Source organism: Salmo trutta, unplaced genomic scaffold (genome assembly GCF_901001165.1).
Source record: "Salmo trutta unplaced genomic scaffold, fSalTru1.1, whole genome shotgun sequence".
NCBI classification, from domain to species: domain Eukaryota; kingdom Metazoa; phylum Chordata; class Actinopteri; order Salmoniformes; family Salmonidae; genus Salmo; species Salmo trutta.
In genome coordinates, this window is record NW_021823434.1 from 507,453 (window position 1) to 532,835 (window position 25,383).

General features: G+C 45.6%; 1 protein-coding gene across 2 annotated transcripts; it reads right to left on the reverse strand.

Moving 5' to 3' along the window:
- Nucleotides 1-667: 667 nt before the first annotated feature.
- Nucleotides 668-22,533, reverse strand: spag1a (sperm associated antigen 1a). 2 transcript variants are annotated; one of them, XM_029748978.1, is made up of 8 exons: nt 21,166-22,533; nt 18,146-18,245; nt 16,977-17,129; nt 16,635-16,771; nt 12,633-12,774; nt 10,904-11,030; nt 4,775-4,912; nt 668-885 (listed from the first exon to the last, which is right to left on the reverse strand). In XM_029748978.1, exons 1-8 carry the CDS (start codon nt 21,503-21,505, stop codon nt 880-882), a joined length of 1,143 nt encoding a protein of 380 aa, XP_029604838.1. In that variant the 5' UTR covers nt 21,506-22,533; the 3' UTR covers nt 668-879. The 2 variants fall into 2 exon arrangements, with proteins under 2 accessions (XP_029604838.1, XP_029604840.1); XM_029748980.1 differs by lacking the exon at nt 668-885 and adding an exon at nt 1,663-1,831.
- Between the last annotated feature and the right edge of the window lie 2,850 nt (nt 22,534-25,383).

The window sequence follows — 25,383 nt, forward strand, 5'->3', positions numbered from 1 at the left end:
GACTACCGTAATCAGAATGATGGGAAGTTTGAGAGGGCTCGATTTAATCTAAACAGTAAACAAAAAAGTTGTTTGACCTTAACCCGTTCGGCAATTTCATTGGTCTAATGAAAGCTTCATGCCGCCAAAAAACTGAGCACGTCACAGAATGTGTTTTTTTGGGGAAAAAAATTTGAAAGAGGGAAAAATCCATATATTAGCCGCGTCATTGTTTAAGCCGCGAGGTTCAAAGCTGGGAAAAAAGTTGCGGCTTATAGTCCGGAATTTACGGTAGTCACTCCTAGCTTTTAAGATTTTGGGCTAAGTCCCAAATGGCACCCTATCCTCTATATAGTGCACTACATTTGATTATAGACCTATGAGCCCTGGTCAAACGTAGTGCACTTTATAGGGAGTAGGGCACCATTTGTGACGCATCCTTTCTCTACAGTGTGTTGCTGCAGGGAGTCTGAGCATGCTGAGGTAAAGAATGCACTAACTGCAAGTCTCTCTGGATAAGAGCATCTGCTAAATGACTCATTAACTGTACGTCTTTCTGGATAAGAGCCTCTGCTAAATGACAAATGTAAATATAAGAAGCTGCATTGCATCTAAAGAATCTTTAGAGTCTCCAGAATGGAAATGAAGGATGCAGCTGCCTGCTATGAATTACTGAACAACGCTCTGCCGTCGTCGACGCAATGCTTTAATGATGCTCTTTGAAGGCAGATGGAGTCAGAGCCCAACATCCAGCATAGTTCACCTTAGTCCATGTCAACTCTGTGAGGGATGATGAGTTGAGGCCTGAACAGCCTTCCCTGTGGCCACTCCCAGGTCTCCATCAGTCTTGCTCTTCATCAGCCTCCTATACAGTCTTCTGTGGCAGTCTCATCTCTGCCATCAAACCTGAGGTGGAATAAAGAGTTCAGTCTCATCTCTGCCATCAAACCTGAGGTGGAATAAAGAGTTCAGTCTCATCTCTGCCATCAAACCTGAGGTGGAATAAAGAGTTCAGTGTCATCTCTGCCATCAAACCTGAGGTGGAATAAAGAGTTCAGTCTCATCTCTGCCATCAAACCTGAGGTGGAATAAAGAGTTCAGTCTCATCTCTGCCATCAAACCTGAGGTGGAATAAAGAGTTCAGTCTCATCTCTGCCATCAAACCTGAGGTGGAATAAAGAGTTCAGTCTCATCTCTACCATCAAACCTGAGGTGGAATAAAGAGTTCAGTCTCATCTCTGCCATCAAACCTGAGGTGGAATAAAGAGTTCAGTCTCATCTCTGCCATCAAACCTGAGGTGGAATAAAGAGTTCAGTCTCATCTCTGCCATCAAACCTGAGGTGGAATAAAGAGTTCAGTCTCATCTCTGCCATCAAACCTGAGGTGGAATAAAGAGTTCAGTCTCATCTCTGCCATCAAACCTGAGGTGGAATAAAGAGTTCAGTCTCATCTCTACCATCAAACCTGAGGTGGAATAAAGAGTTCAGTCTCATCTCTGCCATCAAACCTGAGGTGGAATAAAGAGTTCAGTCTCATCTCCGCCATCAAACCTGAGGTGGAATAAAGAGTTCAGTCTCATCTCTGCCATCAAACCTGAGGTGGAATAAAGAGTTCAGTCTCATCTCTGCCATCAAACCTGAGGTGGAATAAAGAGTTCAGTCTCGTCTCTGCCATCAAACCTGAGGTGGAATAAAGAGTTCAGTCTCATCTCTGCCATCAAACCTGAGGTGGAATAAAGAGTTCAGTCTCATCTCTGCCATCAAACCTGAGGTGGAATAAAGAGTTCAGTCTCATCTCTGCCATCAAACCTGAGGTGGAATAAAGAGTTCAGTCTCATCTCTGCCATCAAACCTGAGGTGGAATAAAGAGTTCAGTCTCATCTCTGACAGGTTTTATTTATGTTTTTATTTCACCTTTATGTAACCAGGTAGGTCAGTTGAGAACAAGTTCTCATTTGCAACTGCGACCTGGCCAAGATAAAGCAAAGCAGTGCGACAGAAACAACACAGAGTTACACATGGAATAAACAAGCGTACAGTCAATAACACAATAGAAAAAAAAGAAAGTCTATATACAGTGTGTGCAAATGGCGTGAGGAGGTAAGGCAATAAATAGGCCATAGTAGCAAAGTAATTACAATTTAGCAAATTAACACTGGAGTGATAGATGTGCAGATGATGGTGTGTAAGTAGTGATACTGGTGTGCAAAAGAGCAGCAAAGTAAATAAAAACAATATGGGGATGAGGTAGGTAGATTGGATGGGCTATTTACAGATGGGCTATGTACCGCTGCAGCGATCGGTTAGCTGCTCAGATAGCTGATGTTTAAAGTTAGTGAGGGAAATATAAGTCTCCAGCTTCAGTGATTTTTGCAGTTCGTTCCAGTCATTGGCAGCAGAGAACTGGAAGGAAAGGCAGCCAAAGGAGGTGTTGGCTTTGGGGATGGCCAGTGACATATACCTGCTGGAGCGCGTGCTACGGGTGGGTGTTGTTATCATGACCAGTGAGCTGAGATAAGGTGGAGCTTAACTTAGCATAGACTTATAGATGACCTGGAGCCAGTGGGTCTGGCGACGAATATGTAGCGAGGGCCAGCCGACTAGAGCATACAGGTCGCAGTGGAGGGTGGTATAAGGCGCCTTGGTGACAAAACGGATGGCACTGTGATAGACTATATCCAATTTGCTGAGTAGAGTGTTGGAGGCTATTTTGTAGATGACGTCGCCGAAGTCGAGGATCGGTAGGATAGTCAGTTTTCCGAGGGTAAGTTTGGCGGTGTGAGTGAAGGAGGCTTTGTTTGCGAAATAGAAAGGAAGCTGATTCTAGATTTGATTTTGGATTGGAGATGCTTGATGTGAGTCTGGAAGGAGAGTTTACAGTCTAACCAGACACCTAGGTATTTGTAGTTGTCCACATATTCTAGGTCAGAACCGTCCAGAGTAGTGATGCTAGTCGGGCGGGCGGGTGCGGGCAGCGAACGGTTGAAAAGCATGCATTTGGTTTTGCAAGTGTTTAAGAGCAGTTGGAGGCCACAGAAGGAGTGACATCAAACCTGAGGTGGAATAAAGAGTTGGGTACCTACCCTGGGTGTGTGTTGGGTACCTACTCTGGGTGTGAGTTGGGTACCTACTCTGGGTGTGTGTTGGGTACCTACCCTGGGTGTGTGTTGGGTACCTACCCTGGGTGTGAGTTGGGTACCTACCCTGGGTGTGTGTTGGGTACCTACCCTGGGTGTGAGTTGGGTACCCACCCTGGGTGTGTGTTGGGTACCTACTCTGGGTGTGTGTTGGGTACCTACTCTGGGTGTGTGTTGGGTACCTACCCTGGGTGTGTGTTGGGTACCTACCCTGGGTGTGAGTTGGGTACCTACCCTGGGTGTTTGTTGGAACCTACCCTGGGTGTGTTGGGTACCTACCCTGGGTGTGTGTTGGTACCTACCCTGGGTGTGTGTTGGGTACCTACCCTGGGTGTGTGTTGGGTACCTACTCTGGGTGTGTGTTGGGTACCTACCCTGGGTGTGTTGGGTACCTACCCTGGGTGTGTGTTGGTACCTACCCTGGGTGTTTGTTGGAACCTACCCTGGGTGTGAGTTGGGTACCTACCCTGGGTGTGAGTTGGTACCTACCCTGGGTGTTTGTTGGAACCTACCCTGGGTGTGAGTTGGGTACCTACCCTGGGTGTGTATGGGTACCTACCCTGGGTGTTTGTTGGGTACCTACTCTGGGTGTGTGTTGGGTACCTACCCTGGGTGTTTGTTGGGTACCTACTCTGGGTGTGTGTTGGGTACCTACCCTGGGTGTTTGTTGGGTACCTACCCTGGGTGTGAGTTGGGTACCCACCCTGGGTGTGAGTTGGGTACCTACCCTGGGTGTGTGTTGGTACCTACCCTGGGTGTGTGTTGGTACCTACCCTGGGTTTGAGTTGGGTACCTACCCTGGGTGTGTGTTGGGTACCTACCCTGGGTTTGAGTTGGGTACCTACCCTGGGTGTGAGTTGGGTACCTACCCTGGGTGTGTGTTGGTACCTACTCTGGGTTTGAGTTGGGTACCTACCCTGGGTGTGTGTTGGGTACCTACCCTGGGTGTGTTGGGTACCTACCCTGGGTGTTTGTTGGGTACCTACCCTGGGTTTGAGTTGGGTACCTACCCTGGGTGTGTATGGGTACCTACCCTGGGTGTGTATGGGTACCTACCCTGGGTGTGTATGGGTACCTACCCTGGGTTTGAGTTGGGTACCTACTCTGGGTGTGTGTTGGGTTACCAACCCTGGGTGTGAGTTGGGTTACCTACCCTGGGTGTGAGTTGGTACCTACCCTGGGTTTGAGTGGGTACCTACCCTGGGTGTGTGTTGGGTACCGACCCTGGGTGTGTTGGTACCTACCCTGGGTGTGTTGGGTACCTACCCTGGGTGTGAGTTGGTACCGACCCTGGGTGTGAGTCGGGTACCTACCCTGGGTGTGTGTTGGTACCTACCCTGAGTGTGTGTTGGAACCTACCCTGGGTGTGAGTTGGTACTTACCCTGGGTGTGTGTTGGGTACCTACCCTGGGTGTGTGTTGGGTACCGACCCTGGGTGTGAGTTGGTACCTACCCTGGGTGTGTGTTGGTACCTACCCTGGGTGTGTTGGTACCTACCCTGGGTGTGTGTTGGTTACCTACCCTGGGTGTGAGTTTGTACCTACCCTGGGTGTGAGTTGGTACCTACCCTGGGTGTGTGTTGGTACCTACCCTGGGTGTGTTGGAACCTACCCTGGGTGTGTGTTGGTTACCTACCCTGGGTGTGAGTTTGTACCTACCCTGGGTGTGTGTTGGGCTCCGTCCATGAGGCTCTGTCTGAGCAGCCCTGTCACAGTCTCCAGCTCCTGTTCAGCCTCGTGGACGTTAGGGTCCAGCTGTAACACCTCCTGGAGGTCACTGCTGGAAGACAGGTAGTCCTAGGAAGGGAGGGAGAGCGGTAGAAGAGAGCGGGGTAGAGGAAAAGAGAGTGAGGATGAAGAAAGGGTGAGAGTGTGGGGAGAAAGAGTGAGAGAAGGAGGGGGAGGTAGAATGTCAAAAAGAGGTTCAAAATCAATGGTATTTGGTTTTTATTAGGATCTCCATTAGACGTTGCGATACCAGCAACTACTCGTCTTGGGGTCCACACAAAACACGACATGTTACAGAACACTAATAGACAAGAACAGAACTACACACACTTAAAAAACAGCACACATATCCTACATATCAATACACACAAACTATCTAGGTCCAATAGGGGAGAGGGTTTGTGTCGTGAGGTGTTGCTTTATCTGTTTTTGAAACCAGGTTTGCTGTTTATTTGAGCAGTATGAGATGGAACGGAGTTCCATGCAATAAGGGCTCTATATAAGACTGTACGCTTTCTTGGATTTGTTCTGGAGCTGCGTGTAAGTTGACTATGCAAACAATTTGGGATTTTCAACACAATGTTTCTTATAAAAAGAAGAAGTGATGCAGTCAGTCTCTCCTCAACTCTTAGCCAAGAGAGACTGGCAGCATAGTATTTATATCAGCCCTCTGATTACAATGAAGAGCAAGACATGCCGCTCTGTTCTGGGCCAGTTGCAGCTTAACTAGGTCTTTCTCTGCAGCACTGGACCACATGACTGGACAATAATCATTAAAACATGTTGCATCTCTTCTATCCTCAAGGGCGATAGTGTTCATTGGTTTTCCTTGTTCTTCACACAAAAACATGGGCACAAAACCATTTTTTCCAAGTTTATAACAGAAAAATCCGCAGTTTTTTTTTTATTTTTTACATTGACCAAAAAATTGCTTGTTTTTTTGTCATCTTGTTTTTTTGCATATAAACAAAAAAACTACTTGATGTTTCTATCTTCACAAGTGGGTGCGGTTACATGTGGAATGCCTGTCATTTTCCAAATGCACATGCAACACTTCCTGTCCCTTCAAAATAGAAGTTCATCCTTCTAACTTCATTCTATTAATCTACTATCTATTAAAACATGTATTAATACCTATTAAGTAACATATTAATGCCAGTGGTGTAAAGTACTTAAGTAAAAAATACTTTAAAGGACTATTTAAGTAGATATTTTGGGGTATCTTTACCTTACTTTACTATTTATAAGTTTTATTTTTACTCACTAAACAAATACTGCCTTTGTAAACTATGTTGGAGTGTTGGAGTGTGTCCCTGTCTGTACGTACACTACCGTTCAAAAGTTTGGGGCCTCTTAGAAATGTCCTTGTTTTTAAGCACATTTTTTGTCCATTAAAATAACATCAAATTGATCAGAAATACAGTGTAGACATTGTTAATGTTGTAAATGACTATTGTAGCTGGAAACGGCAGATTTTTAATGGAATATCTACATAGGCGTACAGAGGCCCATTATCAGCAACCATCACTCCTGTGTTCCAATGGCACGTTGTGTTAGCTAATCCAAGTTTATCATTTTAAAAGGCTAATTGATCATTAGAAAACCATTTTGCAATTATGTTAGCACAGCTGAAAACTGTTGTACTGATTAAAGAAGCAATAAAACTGGCCTTCTTTAGACTAGTTGAGAATCTGGAGCATCAGCATTTGTGGGTGCGATTACAGGCTCAAAATGGCCAGAAACAAAGAACTTTCTTCTGAAACTCGTCAGTCTATTCTCGTTCTGAGAAATTAAGGCTATTCCATGTGAGAAATTGCCAAGAAACTGAAGATCTCGTACAACGCTGTGTACTACTCCCTTCACAGAACAGCGGAAACTGGCCCTAACCAGAATAGAAAGAGTGGGAGGCCCCGGTGCATAACTGAACAAGAGGACAAGCACATTAGATTGTCTAGTTTGAAAAACAGATGCCTCACAAGTCCTCAACTGGCAGCTTCATTAAATAGTACCCGCAAAACACCAGTCTCAGCGTCAACAGTGAAGAGGCAACTCCGGGATGCTGGCCTTCTAGGCAGAGTTGCAAAGAAAAAGCCATATCTCAGACTGGCCAATAAAAAGAAAAGACTAAGATGGGCAAAAGAACACAGACACTGAACAGAGGAACTCTGCCTCCCAGAGCATCCCAGAGTCGCCTATTCACTGTTGACGTTGAGACTGGTGGGGTTTTTTCTGATCAATTTGATGTTATTTTAATAACAAAAACATGTGCTTTTCTTTCAAAAACAAGGACATTTCTAAGGGACCCGAAACTTTTGAACGGTAGTGTAGTTCTACTGTTGATAGATGTCTTTCCATATATAGTTCCACTGTAGATAGATGTATCCTGGCCGTGTCTGAATCCTGGCTTAAGAAGACCACCAAAAACCCTGAGATTTCCATCCCTAACTATAACATTTTCCGACAAGATAGAACTGCCGAAGGGGGGCGGAGTTGCAATCTACTGCAGAGATAGCCTGCAGAGATCTGTCTTACTCTCCAGGTTTGTGCCCAAACAACTTGAGCTTCTACTTTTAAAAATTCACCTTTCCAGAAACAAGTCTCTCACCGTTGCCGCTTGCTATAGACTACCTGCCCCCCAACTGTGCCCTGGACACCATATGTGAATTGATTGTCCCCCATCTATCTTCAGAGCTCGTGCTGTTAGGTGACCTAAACTGGGACATGCTTAACACCCTGGCCATCCTACAATCTAAGCTTGATGCCCTCAATCTCACACAAATTATCAAGGGACCTACCAGGTACAACCCCAAATCCGTAAACACGGGCACCCTCATAGATATCATCCTAACCAACCTGCCCTCCAAATACACCTCTGCTGTCTTCAACCAGGATCTCAGTGATCACTGCCTCATTGCCTGCGTCCGTAATGGGTCTGCGGTCAAACGACCACCCCTCATCACTGTCAAACGCTCCCTAAAACACTTCTGAGAGCAGGCCTTTCTAATCGACCTGGCCCGGGTATCCTGGAAGGATATTGACCTCATTCCGTCAGTAGAGGATGCCTGGTTATTCTTTAAAAGTCCTTTCCTCACCATCTTAAATAAGCATGCCCCATTCAAAAAATGTAGAACCAGGAACAGATATATCCCTTGGTTCACTCCAGACCTGACTGCCCGTGACCAGCACAAAAACATCCTGTGGCGTTCTGCATTACATTTACATTTTAGTCATTTAGCAGATGCTCTTTTCCATAGCGACTTACAGTAGTGAATGCATACATTTCATTTCATGCATTTTTTTGTATTGGCCCCCAGTGGGAATCGAACCCACAACCCTGGCGTTGCAGACACCATGCTGGCGCTGCAAACACCATGCTCTACCAACTGAGCCACAGTGAAGGCCATTAGCATCAAATAGCCCCCGCAATATGCAACTTTTCAGGGAAGTTAGGAACCAATATACACAGGCAGTTAGGAAAGCAAAGGCTAGCTTTTTCTAACAGAAATTTGCATCCTGTCGCACAAACTCCAAAAAGTTCTGGCACACTGTAAAGTCCATGGAGAATAAGAGCACCTCCTCCCAGCTGCCTACTGCACTGAGGCTAGGAAACACTGTCACCACAGATAAATCCATGATAATTGAGAATTTCAATAAGCCTTTTTCTACGGCTGGCCATGCTTTCCACCTGGCTACCCCTACCCCGGTCAACTGCCCTGCACCCCCCACAGCAACTTGCCCAAAACTCCCCCATTTCTCCTTCACCCAAATCCAGATAGCTGATGTTCTGAAAGAGCTGCAAAATCTGGACCCGTACAAATCAGCCGGGCTAGACAATCTGGACCCTCTCTTTCTAAAATTATCCGCCGAAATTGTTGCAACCCCTATTACTAGCCTGTTCAACCTCTCTTTCGTATCGTCTGACATCCCCAAAGATTGGAAAGCTGCCGCGGTCATCGCCCTCTTCAAAGGGGGTGACACTCTAGACCCAAACTGCTACAGACCTATATCCATCCTGCCCTGCCTTTCTAAGGTCTTCGAAAGCCAAGTTAACAAACAGATCACCAACCATTTTGAATCCCACCGTACCTTCTCCGCTATGCAATCTGGTTTCCGAGCTGGTCATGGGTGCACCTCAGCCACGCTCAAGGTCTTAAATGATATCATAACCTCCATTGATAAGAGACAATACTGTGCAGCTGTATTAATAGACCTGGTCAAGGCTTTCGACTCTGTCAATCACCACATTCTTATCGGCAGACTCAACAGCCTTGGTTTATCAAATGACTGCCTCGCCTGGTTCACCAACTACTTCTCAGACAGAGTTCAGTGTGTCAAATCAGAGGGCCTGTTGTTCGGACCTCTGGCAGTCTCTATGGGGGTGCCACAGGGTTCAATTCTCGGGCCGACTCTCTTCTCTGTATACATCAAAATACCTTCCAACACTCTACTCAGCAAATTGGATGCAGTCTATCACAGTGCCATCCGTTTTGTCACCAAAGCCCCATATACTACCCACCACTGTGACCTGTATGCTCTCGTTGGCTGGCCCTCGCTTCATATTCATCACCAAACCCACTGGCTCCAGGTCATCTATAAGTCTTTGCTAGGTAAAGCCCCACCTTATTTCAGCTCACTGGTCACCATAGCAGCACCCACCCATAGCATGCGCTCCAGCAGGTATAATTCACTGGTCACCACCAAAGCCAATTCCTCCGTTGGCCGCCTTCCCTTCCTGTTCTCTGACTGGAACGAACTGCAAAAATCACTGAAGCTGGAGACTCATATCTCCCTTACTAACTTTAAGCACCAGCTGTCAGAGCAGCTAACAGATCACTGCAGCTGTACATAGCCCATCTGTAAATAGCCCATCCAACTACCTCATCCCCATACTGTTATTTATTTATTTTGCTCCTTTGCACCCCAGTATCTCTACTTGCACATTCATCTTCTGCACATCTACCACTCCAGTGTTTAACTGCTATATTGTAATTACTTCGCCACCATGGCCTATTTATTGCCTTACCTCCCTTATCCTACCTCATTTGCACACACTGTATATAGATTTTTCTACTGTATTATTGACTGTATGTTTGTTTATTCCATGTGGAACTCTGTGTTGTTGTATGTGTCGAACTGCTTTGCTTCATCTTGGCCAGGTCGCAGTTGTAAATGAGAACAACTGGCCACCTGGTTAAATAAAGGTGAAATAAAATAATCACATGGACAAGGAGGACCTGATCATTAATCCTAGATCAGCAATGCTACTCTGAGACACTGTGAACACAGGTCTAGATTTTCCCTAAATGTTAGGTTTGTGAGTGAGTACTTGGCAGACAGGAAAAGAAGGCGGGAGAGGAGTGTACTGCAGGTGTGTGAGTGGTGTCCCGGCCAGTCATTTGTAGGTTTCTGTAGCCTCAGGCCTTTGGCTCTTAATCTGAATATCGCACCCTGCTCTCTACCTCTTCACTGTCACTCTGTTGAATGATTTCATTCTCTGAACCCTCCTCTCCTCCTTTCCTGAGCCGTCAACAGACAGAACAGCACCATCAGCAGAGCTACAGCACCGCTCATTCTGAAATCCCACCTCTTCAGAAATTATATAGTCTATGATGCTCAGATTACTAATGGTTAACTAGGGCGCCATGACATATCAGTGAGCTAACCATTTACAGTAACTACAGTTCATTAATAGATCAATAAACACTATCATTGTTGTGACTATCTTATAATCTTAAATCTAAAATACAAATGGAGAAATATCACTTTATCTTGACATTAATAGATTAATAAATAGCTATTAATTGATGACTTAATAGATAGTAGATGAAGTTAGAAGGGTGAACTTCTATTTTGAAGGAACAGGAAGTGTTGGTTGTGCATTTTGCCAATGAAATGCATTCCACATGTAACCCCACCCACTTGTTAATTGTTTTTGGTTTATCTGCTGAGTTAACAAAAAAACAAGCCGTTTTTGGAAAACACAGTGTTCATTGGTTTTCCTTGTTCTTCACACAAAAACATGTGCTGAACCAACTAGGACTTTGAATAATAGATAACCACCTGTAAGCCTTTAAACGCCAGCGCTCGTCTATAGAAGGCCTTCTTATTGGTTGGTTCCAGCTTGAGGGCGGAGTCACAGTCCTGTCTGGCCTCTTCAAAACAACCCAGTCTCAGATAACAAATGGCTCTGGAGGTGAAGGGTAGGGGTTAAGGACTGATAGTGGGCTTGAAAGTGGTCATGTGTCATGGCAATTATTGTGTACAGTACTACACTGTTAAAGAACTGTGCTTACAATCATATAAAAATAAATCAAATAAATGCCACTCGCACTTGACTTCCCTCTACTAGCATGGACATTACTGAGGAAAATTTGACTTGACTGAGATATGTGGTTATGATGAATTCACAAACTGTAAGTGGCTCTGGATAAAAGCATCTGCTAAATAACTCAAATGTAAATCTTGTCTATAAGCACTTCCTATTATCTACTGTAAGTATTAACTTAGGTTTGATCGGAAGGGTTAGGGGTCACCTGTTGCTAAAGCAGGAACACTTGTCAGGTTAAGGTTAGGGTTATTATGCTAGCAGGGTTAGTATGCTAGCAGGGTTAGTGTGCTAGCAGGGTTAGTATGCTAGCAGGGTTAGGGTTAGTATGCTAGCATGGTTAGTATGCTAGCAGGGTTAGTATGCTAGCAGGGTTAGTATGCTAGCAGGGTTAGTATGCTAGAAGGGTTAGTATGCTAGCAGGGTTAGGGTTAGTATGCTAGCATGGTTAGTATGCTAGCAGGGTTAGTATGCTAGCAGGGTTATTATGCTAGCAGGGTTATTATGCTAGCAGGGTTATTATGCTAGCAGGGTTATTATGCTAGCAGGGTTAGGGTTAGTATGCTAGCAGGGTTAGTATGCTAGCAGGGTTAGTGGACTCCCGAGTGGCGCAGCGGTCTAAGGCACTGCATCTCAGTGCTAGAGGCGACACTACAGACCCTGGTTCAATTCCAGGTTGTATCACAACCGGCAGTGATTGGGAGTCCCATAGGGAGGCGCACAATTGGCCCAGTGTCATCTGGGTTTGCCTAGTTAAAATAAAAGGTTAGTATGCTAGCAGGGTTAGGGGGTCACCTGTTGGTAAAGCAGGAACACTCGTCAGGTTAGGGTTAGTATGCTAGCAGGGTTAGTATGCTAGCAGGGTTAGTATGCTAGCAGGGTTAGTATGCTAGCAGGGTTAGGGTTGGTATGCTAGCAAGGTTAGTATGCTAGCAGGGTTAGGGTTAGTATGCTAGCAGGGTTAGGGTTAGTATGCTAGCAGGGTTAGTATGCTGGTTAGGGTTAGTATGCTAGCAGGGTTAGGGTTAGTATGCTAGCAGGGTTAGTATGCTAGCAGGGTTAGGGTTAGTATGCTAGCAGGGTTAGTATGCTAGCAGGGTTAGTATGCTAGCAGGGTTAGTATGCTAGCAGGGTTAGGGTTAGTATGCTAGCAGGGTTAGTATGCTGGTTAGGGTTAGTATGCTAGCAGGGTTAGTATGCTAGCAGGGTTAGTGTTAGTATGCTAGCAGAGTTAGTATGCTAGCAGGGTTAGTATGCTAGCAGGGTTAGTATGCTAGCAGGGTTAGGGTTAGTATGCTAGCATGGTTAGTATGCTAGCATGGTTAGTATGCTAGCAGGGTTAGTATGCTAGCAGGGTTAGTATGCTAGCAGGGTTATTATGCTAGCAGGGTTAGGGTTAGTATACTAGCAGGGTTAGTATGCTAGCAGGGTTAGGGTTAGTATGCTAGCAGGGTTAGAGGTCACCTGTTGGTAAAGCAGGAACACTCGTCAGGTTTGATCTTAAGGCATTCGCTGTACTTCTCTAGACCGTCATGGAACTGGCTTTTCCTCACATGCTCATTTCCTTCTGTCTTGAGAGAGGCAAAGCGAGCCTCTGCTTTTTTGGCTGCGGAGAGAGAGAAGCAGTTATCAGTATTGATGCAAGAGGAAATCTGCAGACTCAGAGCAATATGATTTGTTTTTCAAACTAATTAAACTACTTCTAGCTGACTGTAAATTTAAAAAACTTTCCTACAATGACTTCTAATGTCAATGAGCAAAAGCTGACTGGTTGAGCCTCTATTGAGTTTAACAGAGCTGTGACTTGATGAACCGCGTCTAATCCACAGCACAACATTCTGGCCAACTCAACAGATATAACATTTCATATTCAGCACCCTGGGTAGTCTGGGTAGAGAAGACTGATTAAGGTGCTCCCTTAAAAGGAGTGCTGGTGTCTCACATGACAGACCCTGTTTTATTCATCTGTATCTATTTCTGAATAATCTGCATGGACAATCTCTTTCTACCAGTCTGAATCTGGACAGTGGGTAAAAACTAACGGTCGGTCTGTGGTGAGATAATCAACAGAATGTTGTCACAATGAAGCCTGCAGCAGCCAGGCAACCTGACCCTGTTCGTTCCATATCTACCACACTGTGACTGGCTGACCCGTGGGTATCAGGTTACACTCTACATATCTACCACACTGTGACTGGCTGACCCGTGGGTATCAGGTTACACTCTACATAACTACCACACTGTGACTGGCTGACCCGTGGGTATCAGGTTACACTCTACATAACTACCACACTATGACTGGCTGACCCGTGGGTATCAGGTTACACTCTAGCGAGTGTAAAAACAAAAAAGGGGGGTCTGTTAAGGAGTCTTTTGGACCTAGACTTGGTGCTCTGGTACCGCTTGCCGTACGGTAGCAGAGAGAACAGTCTATGACTAGGGTGGCTGGAGTCTTTGAACATTTTTGGGGCCTTCCTCTGACACCGACCTAGTATAGAGCTCCTGGGTGGGAGGAAGCTTGGCCCCAGTGATGTACTGGGCCATACGCACTACCCTCTGTAGCGGTGATGCAACCAGACAGGATGCTCTTGATGGTGCAGCTGTATAATTTTTTGAGGATCTGGGGACCCATGCCAAATATTTTCAGTCTCCTGAGGGGGAATAGACGTTGTTGTGCCCTCTTTACAACTGTCTTGGTGTGTTTGGACCATTCTAGTTTGTTGGTGATGTGGACACCAGGGAACTTGAAGATCTCGACCCGCTCCACTACAGCCCCGTCGAGTGCTATGAGGCGGTAGTCATTTAGACAGGTTACCTTGGCATTCTTGGGCACAGGGACTGTGGTGGTCTGCTTGAAACATGTTGGTATTACAGACTCAATCAGGGAAAGGTTGAAAATGTCATTGAAGACACTTGCCAGTCGGTCCGCACATGCTCCGAGTACACGTCCTGGTAATTCATCTTGCCCCACGGCCTTCTGAATGTTGACATGTTTAAAGGTCTTGCTCACATCGGCTATGGAAAGCGTCTGGAACAGCTGGTGCTTGCCTCAAAGCGAGCATAAAAAGACATTTAGCCCATCTGGTAGGCTCGAGTCACTGGGAAGCTCACGGCTGGTTTTCTCTTTGTAGTCCGTAATAGTTTGCAAGCCCTGCCACATCCGACGAGTGTCAGAGCCGGTGTTGTAGGATTCAATCTTAGTACTGTATTGACGCTTTTGCCTGTTTGATGGTTTGTCTGAGGGAATAGCGGGATTTCTTATAAGCGTCTTGCTCCTTGAAAGCGGAAGCGCTAGCCTTTATTTCAGTGCGGATGTTGCCTGTAATCCATGGCTTCTGGTTGGGATATGTACGTACGGTCACTGTGGGGACGACGTCCTCAATATACTTATTGATGAAGGCGATGACTGAGGTGGTATACTCCTCAATGCCATTGGATGAATCCCGGAACATATTACAGTCTGTGCTAGCAAAACAGTCCTGTAGCTTAGCATCCGCGTCATCTGACCACTTCCGTATTGAGCGAGTCACTGGTACTTCCTGCTTTAGTTTTTGCTTGTAAGCAGGAATCAGGAGGATAGAATGATGGTCAGATTTGCCAAATGGAGGGCGAGGGAGAGCTTTGTATGTGTCTCTGTGTGTGGAGTAAAGGTGATCTAGAGTTTTTTCCCCTCTGGTTGCACATTTAACATGCTGGTAGAAAGGAGGTAAAACTGATTTAAGTTTGCTTGCATTAAAGTCCCCGGCCTCTAGGAGCGCCGCTTCTGGATGAACATTTTCTTGTTTGCTCCCGAGTGGCAATGCGGGCTAAGGCAATGCATCTCAATGCAAGAGGTGTCACTAAAGTTCCTGGTTCGAATCCAGGCTGTATCACATCCGGCCGCGATTGGTAGTCCCAAAGGGCGGCGCACTATTGGCCCAGCGTCGTCTGGGTTTGGCCGGGGTAGGCCGACATTGTGAATAAGAATTTGTTCTTTACTGACTTGCATAGTTAAATAAAGGTTAAATAAAAAATAAAACATGTAAATAATGTATGGCCTTATACAGCTCGTTGAGTGCGGTCTTAGTGCCAGCATCGGTTTGTGGTGGTAAATAGGCAGCAATGAAAAATATAGATGAGAACTCTCTTGTTTGTGGATCTGTGTAATCTGAGGGAAATATGTGTCTCTAATATGGTCATACATTTGGCAGGAGGTTCGGAAGTGCAGCTCAGTTTCCACCTCATTTTGTGGGCAGTGGGCACATAGCCTGTCTTCTCTTGAGAGCCAGGTATGCCTACGGTGGCCTTTCTCAATAGCAAGGCTATGCTCACTGAGTCTGTACATAGTCAAAGCTTTCCTTAAGTTTGGGTCAGTCACAGTGGTCAGGTATTCTGCCACTGTGTACTCTCTGTTTAGGGCCAAATAGCATTCTAGTTTGATCAGTTTAATTGTTAATTCTTTCCAAGTAATTATCTTTTAGTGTCCTCATGATTTGGTTGAGTCTAGTTGTGTTGCTGTCCTGGGGCTCTGTGGGGTCTAATTGTGTTGCTGTCCTGGGGCTCTGTGGGGTCTGTTTGTGTTTGTGAACAGAGCCCCAGGACCAGCTTGCTTAGGGGACTCTTCTCCAGGTTAATCTCTCTGTAGGTGATGGTTTTGTTATGGAAGGTCTGGGAATCGGATCTCCGTCTCCTCTTCATGTGAATGACGGGGATTTGGGCCTGGTCCGGGAGCAACACTATATCCTTCGCGTCAGACTCATTAAAGAAAAATCTTTGTCCAGTTCGAAGTGAATAACTGCTGTTCTGATATCCAGAAGCTCTTTCCGGTCAGAAACATTATGTACAAATAAGTTACAAACAACGCAAAAAACAAACACAAAATAGCACAATTGGTTAGGAGCCCGTAAAACGGCAGCCGTCCCCTCTGGTGCCATTGTCACTGTGACTGGCTGACCCGTGCGTATCAGGTACCACTCTACATAATTCATTGATTCCCCTTGAGACACCTCATTAGGAATACGTCTACCATTCACTCAGATTCCCTGTGACACACTTATATACCTATATGTTGCAGCTATTAGATCAAGAACACAACTTCAGCTGCTTGGATGGATTTGGTCAACGACGCATGTTTCATTGTGATGAGTAATCCTTTCCTCAGATCTGAAGACTTGTGTATTGCCTAGGCTTTAGCTCAGTGGACTAAAGCTGTCTTGAATTGCATGGACAACCCAGGTTCAATACCCAGTCATTAGATCACGATGAAACATGTTCAAACTGTTTGATATCTGCTCGGTCTGAACTAGTGGACAGAAAGTAGTCTTCCATATCTGGTCATTTCACGGTATGGCTAGCCAGTAACCAGGAAGTGATGTGGCTAGCCAGTAACCAGGAAGTGATGTGGCTAGCCAGTAAACTGGAAGTGATTGACTAGCCAGTAAACTGGAAGTGATGTGGCTAGCCGGTAAACAGGAAGTGACCTCTGACCTTCTCTAGCCTGGACCAGCTCAGCGCTGGGGTCTTTCTGCCTGTGGTGCTGCTGAGCTGCCAGTGGGACTAGAGGGATCTCTGGAAGCTTCTGTCTCCAGTCAGGGCCGTCCTGCTCAATAAGCTGCTTGGTGATCCTGGAGGAAAACACACTCAGGTCACACAGTTCACATCCTAAAATAAACCCTGACACCATCTTGACATGAGCAGAGGCAACTGCAAGTTCATTTTCACATCAGAATTTCACTGCAAGGGAACCTCCATTTTCTGTAAGACACTATCATGGTTGTATGGCCATACACAATGTCCTCTGAGGGGGGCTGCTTTAAATCCTTGGTTTACCTGTGGACACTGTCGTGTGCCGCCTGCACCCCAATGTCTATCTGCAGAACAGTCTTAAAATCCACGTAGGCCTGTCGGTAACGTTCCATTGACTCATAGGCCGTGGCCCTGCGGAGGAGGGGCTTCAGGGAAAAGGGCTGCAGCTCCAATGCCCTGGGGTTAATAGGATCAGAGAGAGAGAGAGACAGAGAGAGGATCACAACCCCCATTTTGCGTTTGGTCACGTTGTGTTCCAGGTGGTGGGACAAGACTTCTGACACACTCTAGGCTGCAGCAGATAATGTCTGCCATTTAGAAACACGTGATAGAGAGATAGTGTGTGTGGATGGAAACCTAAAACACATGCCATTTGTCTAACCTATAAACAGAGGTAGACAGTCTGTAAACAGAGGCAGACGGTCTGTAAACAGGCAGACTGTCTGTAAACAGAGGCAGACGGTCTGTAAACAGAGGCAGACAGTCTGTAAACAGAGGCAGACAGTCTGTAAACAGAGGCAGACAGTCTGTGAATAATGTGTTTGTAGTGCCACGAACATGTGTTAAACACTACTACAACAACCACATGATGAGCATTAATGAGTTTAATACAGACTGGAAATCTGTCTCTCTCTCTGTCTCTCTGTCTAACACTGTCTCTCTGTCTCTCTGTCTCTCTCTCTCTCAAACAGCCTAATACTCTCTCTCTCTGTGTCTCTCTCTCTCTGTCTCTCTCAGACAGCCTAATACTCTCTCTCTCTGTCTCTCTCTGTCTCTCTGTCTCTGTCTCTCTCAGACAGCCTAATACTCTCTCTCTCTCTGTCTCTCTCTGTCTCTCTCTAACACTGTCTCTCTCTGTCTAACACTGTCTCTCTCTGTCTCTCTCTCTCTCTCTGTCTCTCTCGTCTCTCTGTCTGTCTCTGTCTCTCTCTCTCTCTCTCTGTCTCTCTCGGTCTCTCTCTGTCTCTCTCTGTCTCTCTCAGACAGCCTAATACTCCTGCTACTATTACCATGTTTACTGAGTCCAGGGAGAGGTGGGATGTGTTTCAAATGGCACCATATTCCATATATAGTGCACTACAACCAGGGCCCTGGTCAACAGTAATGCACTACATCTGGAATAGGGTGCCATTTGGGACACAGATGTAGAAGAGTATTGGCCTGTAGAAGGGAAGATAGCAAGGCCTCCTCACCTGGTGCAGTCCTGGATACACTCTGTGTTGCTCCCATCCTTCAGGTAGCAAGCAGCTCTGTTAGAGTAGAGAATACACAGGTCCTCTCCACTCTCTATACCTTTAACAACAAGCAGCTCTGTTAGAGTAGAGAATACACAGGTCCTCTCCACTCTCTATACCTTTAACAACAAGCAGCTCTGTTAGAGTAGAGAATACACAGGTCCTCTCCACTCTCTATACCTTTAACAACAAGCAGCTCTGTTAGAGTAGAGAATACACAGGTCCTCTCCACTCTCTATACCTTTAACAACAAACACAACTTGTATTTCAAAGTCATTTAAATAAAAATATAATTTAAAAAAGAACAAAGTGAGCAATGAAAATAGCAGAGAGCATTTTGTCCGTACTCTGCTCAGATCTCAGTCAAACGTGTTAATAGGACAGACTATGGTGTGTGTGTGTGTGTGTGCACGCTGTACAGTTTGCATGGTCAATCCATTTACAAGGAAAAAGCTTTCCACTGCCTTTTCTCCAAGGAGCTCAATCTGCAGCATCAGCCATTGTTGCCCATCATCAGTCATTACACTGTAGTGATGGATTCCTGTCAGTCTGGATAATGTTGTTGGCTGTTGTGTTTTTCCCTGCTACTAGCATCTATTTGTGTTGCCAACCATGCGCTTTCAAGATGTTTTGGAAATTCAACTGAATCCAATTTGCAGGAGTGTAATGTTAATGCCTACGCAGCAGCATTTCACTAGCCTCTGCTCCAGGCACACTACCAGCAATAGGGATTGGCTGATGAGGGCTCTGGGATGACTGTCATGAACACGCCCAATGACAACAAAGAGGCCTGTGTGCCAGGAAATGGACCCTGTAGAAACTAGGAACGAGTGACACTTAATGTGAACCTGGGTCTAATACCCCTTTCCTCCATGACACACACCCAGCAGCTGGGAGGAACATGATCTTCCTGTCGCAGGACCTTATGACTACCTTCACTGTCATTATTCAAGTACCCACAATATCCTACATCACTAACAGTGGGCCTCTTAGGCCTGTTTCCTGTTTAAAACATTTAGTGTAGGGCTGTTTCCTGTTAAAACATCTAGTGTAGGCCTGTGTCCTGTTAAAACATCTAGTGTAGGGCTGTTTCCTGTTAAAACATCTAGTGTAGGGCTGTTTCCTGTTTAAAACATCTAGTGTAGGCCTGTTTCCTGTTAAAACATCTAGTGTAGACCTGTTTAGTGTTAAAACATCTAGTGTAGGCCTGTTTCCTGTTAAAACATCTAGTGTAGGGCTGTTTAGTGTTAAAACATCTAGTGTAGGCCTGTTTCCTGTTAAAACATCTAGTGTAGGCCTGTGTCCTGTTTAAACATCTAGTGTAGGGCTGTTTAGTGTTAAACATCTAGTGTAGGCCTGTTTCCTGTTAAAACATCTAGTGTAGGCCTGTTTCCTGGTAAAACATCTAGTGTAGGCCTGTTTCCTGTTAAAACATCTAGTGTAGGCCTGTTTCCTGTTAAAACACCTAGTGTAGGCCTGTGTCCTGTTTAAACATCTAGTGTAGGTCTGTTTCCTGTTAAAACATCTAGTGTAGGCCTGTTTCCTGTTAAAACATCTAGTGTAGGCCTGTTTCCTGTTAAAACATCTAGTGTAGGCCTGTGTCCTGTTTAAACATCTAGTGTAGGCCTGTTTCCTGTTAAAACATCTAGTGTAGGCCTGTTTCCTGTTAAAACATCTAGTGTAGGCCTGTGTCCTGTTAAAACATCTAGTGTAGGCCTGTTTCCTGTTAAAACATCTAGTGTAGGCCTGTGTCCTGTTTAAACATCTAGTGTAGGCCTGTTTCCTGTTAAAACATCTAGTGTAGGCCTGTTTCCTGTTAAAACATCTAGTGTAGGCCTGTTTCCTGTTAAAACATCTAGTGTAAGCCTGTTTCCTCAGTTGTATTAAAGGGATTTTGCACTAACCCTAACCCACTTTCCTTCACTGCTGGAACCTGAAATATTGAGTTCAGGGCAGGTTCCAGGCATAAGCGATATAAGCGGTCTCTTAGGGCCTTCTGACATTTTGTTGTTTGTTGTAAATTAGGAACTCAGTCGGGGTCTCAACTTACTATTGAGAGTTATAATAGTAGAATACAGACCAAGGTCTCATTTAGAAACGTGGTTCTGTATCAGCAGTTTGTCTTATGTCCATCACTGACAGTCACTCAATTAGCCGTCAGCTAACAATTATTTTGCCAACTATCTAAACTTGTAGTAATCATGGCCAAATACCGCCTGGGCACGCAGGGCACGTGTCCAGGGGCCCTGACCCCCAGGGGTCCCCCATTGATTTTGTTCGTCATTCTCACTCAGATATCATTAACATGGCATAAGTCATGGTAAAATGTGTAGAATTGCAGGAAATTTGCTCTAAAACTGCTAAATAAATATCTTCACCCCATGGCAAAATGTGTAGAATTGTATAAAATGTGTTGTACAATTGCAACTTTCTCTCTGCCCCATGTCAAAATGTGTAGAATAAGAATTGCAGGAAACATGCTTTAATGGTCCAATGCAGCAGTTTTTATGTCAATATTAAATAATTTCTTGTAACATTTAAGTACCTTACTGGGATTGTTTTAAATTAAAATGGTTCAAAATGAGCTTCTTAGCAAAAGGCAATTTCTTAATCAAGAATTTTGCTGGAACTGTCTGGGAGTGGTCTGAGAGAGAGGTTGGGAACTCTCCTTCTTATTGGTCTATTAACTAATTTAACACATGGTGATGTCACCATGGAAGGCCAAAACTCAATCCCACTAAAACAGGCTGAAATTTCGGGTTTTTCAAACACCCGCTTACATAAGGTGTGAGGCCCCCCAACCAAATCTAGCTTAGGGCCCCCAAAAGGCTAGAGCCGGTCCTGATTGAGTAACATGCTGCTGCCTGCTGAGATGAAACACACATCAAAGACATGTATGAGGTCATGAACTCTGAGACTAAACCCCATCCTGAGACATCTAACTCTGTAACAAGCCACTGCTATTGATTGTACTCCACCTGCGTCACAGCAGCCATCGATGGCCGCAGAGTATTTCTCCACAGCATCTGCAAACTGTCCGTTTTTGAAGAGGTGGTTACCCTCGTTTTTGAGCCGGCCCAGGTGGGACGGCAGAGCTCCAGCGGGAGCGTCCAGATAGCTGGTGTCTGGTGGGATGTCCTTACTCTGGTTCCTGTCCCCCTGGGTGGCTCCGTTGGGCATCGACCCCTTCTCTGGGGGACCCTTCCCTGCCTTGGGCTTCTCCGTGCTCCCGGCCCTGCTTCTCCTCCTGAATCCTGGGGTGGCCTGGTCCGTTTTAGCCCCTCCAGTCCCAGAGGGCTTATCCTGTGCATTCCCCATTATTATCTCTGTACGCTGCGGTGTCAAAGCTTTCCTCCCCGTAGAGCAGCAGCCTAGTCTATAAGCTGGATGTAAGATCTGGTGTCAGGACACGCCCCTACTGGTGGAGTCAGCAGTGACGTCACAAAAGGGGGCGGTGTTGTTGCATTGCAGTGCTGAGGAGAGGAGAGATGTTTTCATGAGGCCACTGCATGCCGGAGAACTGGTGCTTGGCAGGAGAGAGGAGCCAATTATGCTGCCAGCAGTTAGGTGATGTCAGGGAAGAATGAGGATCTACCTCTGGGGACACTCCAGGAACAGAACTCTCTGGGAAACCAGTGAAAATATGCTACATCCTAAATGGAATCCTATTCCCTAAGTAGTGCACTACTATACATCCCAAATGGCATCCTATTCCCTATGAAGTACCCTACTTCTGACCAGGGCCCATAGGCCTCTGTATTCAGTTCAAAGTCGTATCCAGTAAGTAGTAATGATGAGTGCTATTGCTCCAGTATCTCTTTAGGGTGTCGAAATAATTAGCATATTTATAGATATTTATAGGTTATACTCCTAGACTAGGTAACTCCTAACTTATAATTAGCATCTTTATACAGTAGATGTGTAAGGTTATACTCCAAGACTAGGAAACTCCTAACTTATAATTAGCATATGTATAGATATTTATACGTTATACTCCAAGACTAGGAAACTCCTAACTTATAATTAGCATCTTTATACAGTAGATGCGTAAGGTTATACTCCAAGACTAGGAAACTCCTAACTTATAATTAGTATATGTATAGATATTTATAGGTTATACTCCAAGACTAGGAAACTCCTAATTACTTTGGACTCCTTGGGGACAAACAGACAACTGAACCCTTCAGCCACTACAATAAACATGACACTATTCTACATCCACACTCATCAATGTCCTGTAGTGGAGATGTCTTGGCCAGTAGAAACATGACACTATTCTACAAATCAAATCAAATTTTATTGTTCACATACACATGGTTAGCAGATGTTAATGGGAGTGTAGCGAAATGCTTCTAGTTCCGACCGTGCAGTAATATCTAACAAGTAATCTAACAATTTCACAACAACTACCTTATACACACAAGTGTAAAGGAATCAATAAGAATATGTACATAAATATATACGGATGAGCGATGGCCGAACGGCATAGGCAAGATGCAGTAGATGGTATAGAGTACAGTATATACATATGAGATGAGTAATGTAGAGTATGTAAACATTATATAAAGTGGCATTGATTAAAGTGACTAGTGATACATGTATTACATTCAATGTTTAATTATTAAAGTGGCTAGAGAGTTGAGTCAGTATGTTGGCAGCAGCCACTCAATGTTAGTGACGGCTGTTTAACAGTCTGATGGCCATGAGATTGAAGCTGTTTTTCAGTCTCTCGGTTCCAGCTTTGATGCACCTGTACTGACCTCGCCTTCTGGATGATAGCGGGGTGAACAGGCAGTGGCTCGGGTGGTTGTTGTCCTTGATGATCTTTTTGGCCTTCCTGTGACATCGGGTGGTGTAGATGTCCTGGAGGACAGGTAGTTTTCCCCCCGTGATGCACTGGGCAGACCTCACTACCCTCTGGAGAGCCTTCCGGTTGTGGGCGGAGCAGTTGCCGTACCAGGCGGTGATACAGCCCGACAGGATGCTCTTGATTGTGCATCTGTTAAAGTTTGTGAGTGTTTTAGGTGACAAGCCCCATTTCTCAGCCTCCTGAGGTTGAAGAGGCGCTGCTGCGCCTTCTTCACCACGCTGTCTGTGTGGGTGGACCATTTCAGTTTGTCAGTGATGTGTACACCGAGGAACTTAAAACTTTCCACCTTCTCCACTACTGTCCCGTCGATGTGGATGGGGGGGTGCTCCCTCTGTTGTTTCCTGAAGTCCACGATCATCTCCTTTGTTTTGTTGACGTTGAGTGTGAGGTTATTTTCCTGACACCACACTCCGAGGGCCCTCACCTCCTCTCTGTAGGCCGTCTCATCGTTGTTGGTAATCAAGTCTACCACTGTAGTGTCGTCTGCAAACTTGATGATTGAGTTGGAGGCGTGCATGGCCACGCAGTCATGGGTGAACAGGGAGTACAGGAGAGGGCTGAGAACGCACCCTTGTGGGGCCCCAGTGTTGAGGATCAGCCGGGTGGAGATATTGTTTCCTACCTTCGCCACCTGGGGGCGGCCTGTCAGGAAGTCCAGGACCCAGATGCACAGGGCGGGGTCGAGATCCAGGGTCTCGAGCTTAATGGCGAGTTTGGAGGGTACAATGGTGTTAAATGCTGAGCTGTAGTCGATGAACAGCATTCTTACATAGGTATTCCTCTTGTCCAGATGGGATAGGGCAGTGTGCAGTGTGATTGTGTTGTCTGTGGATCTATTGGGGCGGTAAGCAAATTGAAGTGGGTCTAGGGTGTCAGGTAAGGTGGAGGTGATATGATCCTTAACTAGCCTCTCAAAGAACTTCATGATAACGGAAGTGAGTGCTACGGGGCGAGTCGTTTAGCTCAGTTACCTTTCCTGGGAACAGGAACAATGGTGGCCCTCTTGAAGCAAGTGGGAACAGCAGACTGGGATATGGATTGATTGAATATGTCCGTAAACACACCAGCCAGCTGGTCTGCGCATGCTCTGAGGACGTGGCCGGGGATGCCGTCTGGGCCGGCAGCCTTGCGAGGGTTAACACGTTTAAATGTTTTACTCATGTTGGCTGCGGTGAAGGAGAGCGCAGGTTTTGTTAGCGGGCCGTGTCGGAGGCACTGTATTGCAAAGAAGTTTAGTTTGTCTGCGAGCAAGACATCAGGGTCCGCGACGGGGTTGGTTTTCTTTTTGTAGTCCGTGATTGACTGTAGACCCTGCCACATACCTCTCGTGTCTGAGTCATTGAATTGCGACTCTACTTTGCCTCTATACTGATGCTTTGCTTGTTTGATTGCCTTGCGGAGGGAATAGCTACACTGTTTGTATTCGGTCATGTTTCCGGTCGCCTTGCCCTGATTAAAAGCAGTGGTTCGCGCGCTTTCAGTTTTGCGCGAATGCTGCCATCAAGCCACGGTTTCTGGTTGGGGAAGGTTTTAATAGTCGCCGTGGGTACAACATCACCGATGCACTCGCTAATAAACTCGCTCACCGAATCAGCGTATACATAAATGTTGTTGTCTGAGGCTATGCGGAACATATCCCAGTCCACGTGATCGAAGCAATCTGGAAGTGTGGAATCAGATTGGTCGGACCAGCGTTGAACAGACCTGAGCACGGGCGTTTCCTGTTTTAGTTTCTGTCTGTAGGCTGGAAGCAACAAAATGGAGTTGTGGTCAGATTTGCTGAAAGGAGGGCGAGGGAGGGCTTTTTTTCCATCCCGGGTCGCACTTTCGATATGCTGATAAAATTTAGGGAGCCTTGTTTTCAGATTAGCCTTGTTAAAATCCCCAGCTACAATAAATGCAGATTCAGGATATGTCGTTTCCAGTTTCCCTGAAGTTCTTTCAGGGCCGTCGAGGTGTCTGCTTGGAGGGGGGATATACACGACTGTGAATATAATCGAAGAGAATTCTCCTCTTGGTAGATAATGCGGTCGGCATTTGATTGTAAGGAATTCTAAGTCAGGTGAACAAAAGGACTTGAGTTCCTGTATGTTGTTATGATCACACCGGAACTCAAGTCCTTTTGTTCACCTGACTTGGAATTCCTTACAATCAAATGCCGACCGCATTATCTACCAAGAGAATTCTCTTCATGCACACTCATCAAGGTCCTGTAATGGAGATGTCTTAACCAGCAGAAAACATGTACACTACCGTTCAAAAGTTTGGGGTCACTTAGAAATGTCCTTGTTTTTGAAAGAAAAGCTAATTTTTTTGTCCATTAAAA